Source organism: Acanthisitta chloris, unplaced genomic scaffold (assembly GCF_000695815.1).
Source record: "Acanthisitta chloris isolate BGI_N310 unplaced genomic scaffold, ASM69581v1 scaffold10435, whole genome shotgun sequence".
In the NCBI taxonomy this organism is placed as follows: domain Eukaryota; kingdom Metazoa; phylum Chordata; class Aves; order Passeriformes; family Acanthisittidae; genus Acanthisitta; species Acanthisitta chloris.
Window position 1 is genome coordinate 21,551 of NW_008675370.1, and position 9,621 is coordinate 31,171.

Consider the following 9,621-nt stretch of genomic DNA (forward strand, 5'->3'; position numbering starts at 1 on the left):
TTAGGATTTTTTTCCTCTGATGCCATCATTTTAAGGATCAGAGTTCCAGAATGCTTGCAGCAGCCTTGTATTTTTCTGTCTGTTCGTGACAAACCAGCTACTGTACATTCATATAGAGCAGTACAGTCCTTGCCACTGGCAGTCTCTCTGTGACAGAGAGCCTGTAGGCTGACATAAAGTGCAGCCTGTTGTGAACTGCTAAGTGGGAGTCTGCCAAAAACTCAGCAGACAGAACTAATTGGGGAGAAAAAGGATTTTTGTGCCCTCATCTCTCCCTCTTCAATTTTTTTTACAAGACGGATATTGTTAAAGTAACTTGTTTATGTAAGATTTGTCTGCCTCTATTTTCTCATTGCATGAATCATTTTTTAACTTCAAGTCTTGCACCGCAGGTCACTGAGCACTTCCACATGGCGGCTGGCACAGGACCAAACTCGAGACACGCAACTCATCACAGTTGATGAAAAATTGGTAAGGGTTTTCTACTGCATACTGCTATGATACAGCCTTCAGGGTTATTTCTGCACAATAGGCATTCAGTATGATGTTCTGCGTTCTTCTAGGAAAGCTGTGTAAATGTGCACTACAAAGCAACAGTCCTCCATACATTTGTAAGAGGGGAACATCAGTAAAACATAAGTGAGCAAAATATGGCATTCAAAGTGTTAAGCAATATGAAACAAAGAGTACCTTGTTTATTATTATTATATTTTGGTCAAGGACCAATATGAGCTGTAATTAATAACAAGTGTGTTCTTTTTGAAATTTGGGTGTATATTCTGTGAGTGAAATGATAGAGAATTTTCCAGCTTCCTGAGATTTTCTTCACTAGGACCCATATTACTACAGATACCATGTAGAAGAAGCATCATGCAAGATTACTCTTACTATGCACATACACTTCAGCTTTTGAATATGCATGAAGGTTAGATTACAACTAGAAACAAATGCATAGCATTCTTCTGCTAATCAGTAGCAGATCAGAAATTTGGCAATCTTTTCTTGTAAGTTCTTCCATAATGTGTGGTCTGTTACTCTAGATGCAACCTGACACTTATGTTTACATTATTCAATAGTATAATTTTTGTAAGACTTCTGGGGAAATGCATCACAGCAGGAGCTTGTTTTTCATTGGTTTTCATATTGCTTTTGAATCTTCAGGAAAAGAATATTCATATTGCATGTACCAGACAGTTCCTATTGTATGTACTTTTTCCTATCCCCGAAGCTATAATAGCAAGAAATACTTGGAATTTATGAATTGTACATTGGTAATGATAAATGCAAGTTGGGACAGCTGAAGTTTAACAGGCTATTGGGAAAAAACCCACACCTACTTTAACAACTCTTTAGGGCTATTTTCCCCTTGTGCTTTGTATGTAAATGTACCAGTAATAATCTACATACAGGTAAAAGAAATCAGTTATTTTGTAAACTTCTTTCTGAATTTAAGGAGTAACAGTATAATTTTAGGTTTAAAAATTAGGGAAAAATAGTACTTTATTCTAGCAAGCATGATTATCTTGGTAATCTAGTTGCATAACTTGGGATTCAGGAAATTTGTACAGAGTTCATGAGTCACTATGTAAATAAGATTCACCAAGTCAGTAGGCCTGCATTTTCCTAAATGAATTATGAATGCAGTGTTCTTTAACATTAAATATATATATGTCTAAATAGAGTTTTTATAATGCCTGAATTTGCAGTATCACATTTCCCTATTGTGACCTCAGGTGATGGATACATAGATCTGAAAAAGACTACAGTGTGAAGACAGTCCCACAAAATAAATCCTTTTTTGTCTCCATTTTGTATTTAAATGTACATTTTCCAAAGTTAGGGTTGTGCATTACCCTGTCTGGCTATGAGAGTTTATACTTCCAGTTGAATTAAACTAATTTGAAATAGAACAATTCAGTTCCCTTAGTGTAGATGAATTGTAAGTGAAGTGGTTATCTGTAATGTCATTATATGCTGTCATGAAGTTGAAGGCTCTCATATCATAGTTATTATTTTTTTTGAGATCTCAGTGTTTGATCTCATGGTTTTATCTCGTAGTAGCAGTCATTCTATGTATTTATTATGATACATACAATGTATCTGCATGATTAATTGATCTTCAGTTCTTTCTAGTATTAGGTTAAGTGTCAGACTGAATAATATTTACTAACAGTTTTCTGCATCCACATTCTAAATACACAAATCTTTTTTATTTTTTTTCCAGGTTATTGTAGGACCCAAAACAAAGTAACAGAAAATTAGAATCTTGGTTTGTAGATTTAGTTAAGTTTTAGCAGTAGTTTCCATAATGCCATAAAGTAACCAATAATTCATGTTCTGTTAATGGTCAAAAATCATATCCCATTACAAGGAGAATCTTCACAAAGAGGTTTGATGTGGTTTTCAGCTCTTTCAGGATTGGAAACTCTCTAGGCACCTGTTAAATATCATGGAGAAGTAGAGCACTCTATCAACTTACTTTAGGTTGCCGCAGTATTTTTTGCAATTTTAAGTGGGATTAATTACAACCCATTAAAACTAATTTAATATATTTACATGAATTTGATGTTACTTAGTTAATGTTGCTAAGCATAACAAAACCATTATTCCTTGCAAGTTGTAATTAAACTGTATTCTGGATGTTGATGCTTTTAATTTCAAAAGACTCCTTTTGTATTACTGCCAGATGTATGCATCTTATTGTTATAAATTGCTAAATCATATTTTGATTCTGTTGTTGTTTTTGTCATACATATATATTTACTTTTTTTAAAGCTGGCCATCACCTTATAGCTGGTTCCGATGTGCATATCGGAAGGAGCAAGAACAGGTGGAAAATGAGATATGGTTATCCTTGATTGCCTTATTGCTCTTGTAACTTACTTTGAAATGGAACTGTTCTGTGACTTGATATTTACAGGGCTGGTAGAGTAACACTGTGGTTATTGAAAACGTCTAACTGCAAATTGTAGTGGACTTAATCTGTTTCCAGTGCTTTTGTAGACCTTAGGTTCCTGTGTGTATATGCGTATGCTTGAACTTGTTCAACAGGAATTCCTTTGAATTACCTAGAGCCTGATTTGGTTCTGTACGTGCTAAAATATTACTTTTTTGGGGAAAACCAAATTAAATAGAGGGCAGATGAGCATTTTGACCTTGAATAATTAAGTACTAAGCGGTCACCTTCTTACTGTAGCTCAAAATGTATTGAATACAACAGAAAAATGAGTTCTAATGGAATAGTAGAAAATACAGTAGTTTAGGCCACATTAATTTTTCATGTTAGAAAAAACTGGGACTCTTAAATATAAAAGCAGTTAAATGCTCAGCTTGTAGGGAATATCCCCAAGAAATTATATCTTTGCTTCAGTTATTAGCTGTTTTCAGTGAATACTGAATTAAATAACTCTTCTGAACAGTAAAATCTGAAGAAAATAACATACAAAAGGAACAAGGCTCAACAGAAATACAGTTCTTGCATCACATTTTGAATCTCTGGTCACCAATTAGGTCTTATTCCAAGAGTCTGGACAAATAGCTGTGTGAAAAGCAGTCTCTCAAGACTCTGCTTGCATTAGGAAATTTGGGCTATACAGGGCAAAGGCTGTTGACCGCAAATCTCACTCAGGTGATGTTCCAAATTATTTAACTGTTTGTGTGTAAGGTATAACATAGCTTCCATCATTGTTATAAAAAGCTGAAGTGGTTTTGCCTAAAAACAGGCATTTGAACTGTTCTGATTCCTGCACTTTGAGTTGTTTAGAGTAGGGCTCATCAATACTGTTTGTTGTAGCTAAAAGTCATCCAGTTCAGCATGTGTGCTGTAAGCAGGCCTCCCAATCAGTGCTGGTTATGCTGCATTCTGGGTGTCAAACCTGAAGCTAGGCACTATGATGGAGGTTGCTGACTGCAATTGGAAGGTACCCAAAAATATTTGTCAATAAAGGAACTTTTATTTTGGTTAAACAATACCAATATTTCAAAAAATGTTTCAAAATTAGAACTACTGCCCTAGCAATTGTCCTTTGCATTGCTAAAACAGAATATTCCACTGACATTATATGTGCTGTAGCTCAAAGCAGAAATTATTGAGAGAGCAGTTATAGGGGTTGGTCACTGGGAAAACGCTAGAAAAGTTGTGGAAATGTGGTTAAGGATCAGCTGTTAGTTGTAGCCGTCTCTCAGGTGTTTTTATTCTGTATCAGGGCAAGATAAAATAGAATTAGTTGCTACCCAGAGTTAAGCATTCCAGACCAGTGCTATCAAGTGTAGTTGAAATGGTACTAAATGAGGTTTTGCAGCATTCTGAGAACATCTAGGGACAGACTCTATTGCAGGCATGACAGGCTAAGTAGAATGATGCTATTGACATTTCATCAGCTGTCCTGAAGTTGTTTTGCTTTGTCTATACTGTTAATTAGCTTTTTTTTCAGTAATGGTTCAGAAGACTCAGTAATGAACAACAGAAGAGGGCTGTTTTCCTTCAGATCATAGACAACCTATACATAACTCACAGAAGAAAACCTGCAAACACCAAACAGGGCACAGAAAAATCTGAACCCTTATTGCAGTTCATACTTTGCAAAAGACGTTCAAGACAAGCAGTAAACACTGTATACTGCAGCAGCTTAGGCCAAAGCATGTAAGTGCATGCACTTAGGGGAGGAAAGAAAGGCCATGGTGTTGTCTCTCTGGACTTTAGAAAATCGTTTCCCACAGCTTGCTACTGAAAAAACTGCCTGTTTATTGCCTGACTGGGTACTTTTCACTCAGTGAAAGAGTTAAATACTGGAAGGCAAACCCCAAAGAATGGTGGTGAATGCAGTGAAATCCAGTTGGCAGCTGATCACTAGTGGTGTTCCCCAAGGCTCAGTATCAGAGCCAGTCCTGTTTAGTATCTTTATTGATGTTCTGTGCAAGAGGATTGAGTGCACCCTCAGTCAGTTCGCAGACACCACCAATTTGGGCAGGAGTGTCGATCTGCTGGAGGGTAGGAAGGCCCTGCAGGGGGATCTGGACAGACTGGATTGGTGGGCTGAGGCCAGTGGTATGAGGTTCAACAAAGCCAAGTCCCAGGTCCTAGGCTTTGCCCACAATAACCCCATGCAGTGCTACAGGCTTGGGGAAGAGTAGCTGGAAAGCTTTCTGTCAGAAAATGACCTGTGGGTACTGGTCAACAGTGGTTGAACATGAGCCAGCAGTGTGCCCAGGGGGCCAAGAAGGCACTGGCCCCTTCGTGTGTATCAGCAATAATGTGGCCAGCAGGACTAGGGCAGTGATTGTCTCCCTGTACTGCACACTGGTGAGGTCACACCTCAAGTCCTGTGTCCAGTTTTGGGCCCCTCCCACCAAGAAAGACGTTGAGATGCTGGACTGAGTCCAAAGAAGGGCAGTGAAGCTGGTGAAGGGTCTGGAGCACAGTCTTGTAGGAAATGGCTGAGGGAGCTGGGGCTGTTTAACCTGGAGGAAAGGAGGCTCAGAGCAGACTTTATATTTCCCTGCAACTACTTGAAAGGAAGTTGTAGAGAGGTGGGGTTCAGTCTCTTCTTCCAAGTAGCAAGTGATGGGACAAGAGGAAATGGGTTGGATATTAGGAAAAATTTCTTCACAGGAAGAGTTGTCAGGCATTGGAACAGGCTGCTGGGGGAAGTGGTTGAGTCGTCATCCCTAGAGATATATAAAAGATGTGTAGATGTGGCACTTGAGGGCATAGTTTAGTTATGGACTTGGCTGTGCTGGATTAACAATTGGACTTTATGGTTTTAAGGGCCTTCCAGTGATTTTCTAAATGATTCTATGATGCTAATAACTGTTGTGAAATCTGTGTCAAGATTCTTAGCAGCTTCCTCTTGGCTGTACAGAGATAGCATTCAGTGTCTGTTTTAAATGTTTACTACTAGATAATCCAGGAGTAACAGTGTATTAATAGGATTCTCAGAATATGAACGTTTTCAGCAAAATAGTTGTGGAAACACTCCAGTCCATTTTTTCTAGAAGACTGCGTTATTAGCAAACATCACACGGTGTTTTCAGGATTGAGTCATAGTTTGTTCACCATCCAAATCCCAGTTTTGGCTAGGCTTAGAAATTAGTGAAATTGTATAATCTTTGTTTGATTAAAGAAGCATAGACTTTACTATAATAAACAGTGATAATTCTGCGGCTCAAAATAAAATATACAAACAAGTAAAAAATAGTCTGGAATGATGAAACTTCTTCAAATCTCAATCTGATAGTCTACAGTGCTGTGAAACAAAGGACATAACAAATCAAGCTTTAACATGTATTTAAAAGCGTGATCGTTGCTTTCTCAAGAACCAAGAGTATATAATACACTCTTCTCTGAAAACCAAAAGCAGTAAAAAAAGCAAAATCAAAACCAAAGCAGTAATATGTCATGAAATTATGTGTGAGACAGTGTGACATTGCATTTGAAGCCTGTGTATAGGAACTGTTTTTGCAACTCAGTAAAGAGAAACACTTGGCAAAGTATGTATTTATTAAGGACAGGCTTACTAGATTTCCTTGTATTGAAACTACTATTCAGCCAAGAATTCTCCAAGCATTTCCACTGTGTTAGATAATAAGGATATAGTGGATGTTCTATGTTTTGGTTTTTCAAAATGCTGTTAACCCGTTGTGGGTTATTCCTTGAGGGTGAGTTCAAGCTGTTCCTCAAGTAACTAAATGGGGTAAAAGAATTTAGAATAATCTTTTCTTCGTTTAATCCACTCTAGCTGCAGTATTTATTCAACTGGGTACCATAAAGGATTCAACTCAGGACAGCATTCCTCCTTAGATGAGGAATGTAACTTACAGTGTTTCTATGCTTTATATGTATGGCTCAATGATAGGAACTTGTTATATTCAAAGAGTACATGGTACCAGGATGGACATCTCTGTGGAGGTTCAGACAGTCACCCACTCCTTCCCGCTACCTTCAAATTTCTCTTTAGTGGGTTTTGTTTCTTCTATTTATTTTTTCTCTAAATTAGATCAGCAGCTTGCAGTTTGTTTCAGAATAGTGAAAAATTAATAAAGATGTTATGTAAAATGAGGTTAATAAAACATTTTTTTCACCCTTTACTTTGCAGATACGTTTTAAGAAACAGTTTTTAGCTTTTGCCAAAGGGGCCTTGTATAGGCAGCCTGTGACTTGGAGAAGTACTTTCATCCCTCACAGTTGTATCAAGTAAGCAGGTGGCCAGCTTGTTTGAACTGTGTTGAACTTGTGATTCAGGATTTAAAAAAAGTTGTTACTGGTGGTTTATAAAATATTTAATACAGCATGACTTGTCTTCTCATTTCCTCTCATGAGCAGTACTTAGCGTTTTGTTTGCATTTGGTCATCTGCAGGTATGATGTTTGACTGCTCTGATGTTTGAATGATACTAGAGGCTGTTTAAGATATAAAACAATGTCCTAGAATTATTTTGAAACTGATCAAATTATTTCAATAAAAGTTAAGTATTCAGAAGAGAAGATTGTTAGCAAGTAAAAATACATATACATCTGCTATAATAAAACCATCTAATTGAAGAGTGAACTTGCATAGATATAAATACTTAAAGGCCTTTACTCTGTGGTCTTATTTGCAAAACTGCATTTTTGCTGCAAAACATAATCTGTTAAAAAGTTCTTTGTCTTTGTTTTATCCTATACACACTCCTTCCCCATGCTGCCCCTCACCCGTCCCATGAAGACTAAGAAATACTGCTTTGGGGAGGGAAAAAACCATTCTTGGATAACTTTGACAAGCAGATAATGTGAAATTTAATATTTAAAGATTTTTATGCTTCTGGTGGTGGTGATATTCTTCACTTCATATACACTATGTTGGTCTGCCAGAGCATGTATTTATTTCTAAGCAGTGATTTTTATTTTTTTGTAGTTTTTAATTGAAATAATTTAGCAGTTTCTTCTTGATAGTTATGGCTGGTGGTTGCATTTGGTCTTAATTACAGTAAAGCTCAGATGTAGTCACCAGTTTGTGTAGCTACATGCACATTTTCAGTACTGCAAGTTCACTGTATTTTGCTCTGTGGCAATTAAATCCCTCTTCAGTTGGAACATCCTAGCTCAATTCAGCCTATGGTACTTGCTGCAGCTTGTTTTTGTAAGCAGTAGTAGTTTGATGAAGCTTGCGGTGGTTTAGAATACCCAGTTGGCTGATGAAGAGCCTTCCCTAAGAATGTCTGCAGGCAACAATTTACTCCCCTTGATAAAGAGGCTTTCTATAACTCTGACAGTGCAAGTAAAGAAATTGCCATCACCTTTAGCTGTCTTCTAAGAGCAATAAATATTGCTATATTACTAAATTTCAGCTGGAGATAATTCTGGGTTTAATTTGAGAAAACTGCTCATTTTTCAGGTAGCCCAGATTGTTGTATCCATGAGAGTAATTGCCCTCTCATCCCTGTGCAGGTTTATTTTGGGTTTAGACTAGTGTAAAGGATTTTGATTTCTTTGTTCTGAGAGTCTTTTCTTTTGGTGCATGGTAGTGCTATCTCTGCCGGGTATTGGAACGAGGAGTGTGCGATTGAGGTTACACAACTTTCTAACATCTCAAGTGTCTGTTTTGTCTGGGCTTCCTTCATGCAGCATTCTTTTGCAAAAATTTCAAGGCTTCAGTCTGGAGTACTGGGTCAAAGAATATGTCTCTTTGAAGGGTATGCAGGCTATTTTTTTTCTGGTTCATTACATAGTATTTCATTTTCTATCAAAGAACACTGGTTTTGAAGAGTTTGCTGTGATGGCTGTTCAGAACAAATTAAAGAAGTATCATTGTGCCCTGTTTAGTTTGTCTGGATTCCAAAGGGTAATTCAACATGCAAATACTTGTTTGGTTTTGGAAGTCAAAATATGCAAGCCATGTTGCTAATCTACTAGAAAGAATAAAACATAATTCATTGATATGGTCAAGTAATCAACAGGAGTGAGAAGTAACTTCAGTTTTTGGAACTGTTTTCTTCAATAGTTTTGCTCTTGAAAGACTTAGTATTTTCATGTTCTGATGAAACCATACTGTTACCTGAATTTTTTCTAGAACACCTAAGTTAGTATCCCATGTTGTAAAATATTTCTGTAGATTACATGAATTCTACTTGTCCTGTCAGGAATAGTGAATGAACAATTCCTTGTTGAGTGCTTGCTTTTCTGTCCATTCAAATATGTCTTTCTGCATTTCTGTGGTATATCTAAGTTGCAGATTTAAGACACAAATTCTAGCTTAAGTAGGAAAGTTCTATGTACAGACTTGATTCAGCTAGAGCTTAACAACTGGAAACAACTTTCATTTTATCAAGTCAGAAAGGAAAAGTTTTCCTTGTCTGGAAACATCCCGTGGGAATCCTTGAACATCTTGGTCGTGCTGTAAAAGAGCTTGGTAGTTCATCAATATTGTGTCTTTCTACTCAGGTCATCAGGGATGAAATGGAATCACATGCTCTTCAAGTTCTTGATGGCATGTTTGTGAGGTATCTTTGAACTACTTAAATGCAGGTTTGCTCAAATTGGCAAAGTTAAGTTCAGTGAGGACGCAGACCATGGAGAGAGCATCTGATGTTTAGATCCAGAGTTTTAATACTGAATTTAGTTCTTGTGTTGTGAAGCATGCACTGT

At 37.1% G+C, this 9,621-nt stretch overlaps 1 protein-coding gene across 1 annotated transcript in view; it reads left to right on the top strand.

The window, feature by feature from the left end:
• Positions 1-392: 392 nt before the first annotated feature.
• The window catches only part of NDUFS4 (NADH dehydrogenase (ubiquinone) Fe-S protein 4, 18kDa (NADH-coenzyme Q reductase)), a gene marked incomplete at its 5' end in the record, with an annotated part of 27,296 nt that continues 18,067 nt past the window's right edge, over positions 393-9,621 (top strand). Inside the window, one exon of the mRNA XM_009075719.1 lies at positions 393-471. Coding sequence (XP_009073967.1) covers positions 393-471 — 79 coding nt within the window. The remainder of the gene's footprint in view (positions 472-9,621) is intronic.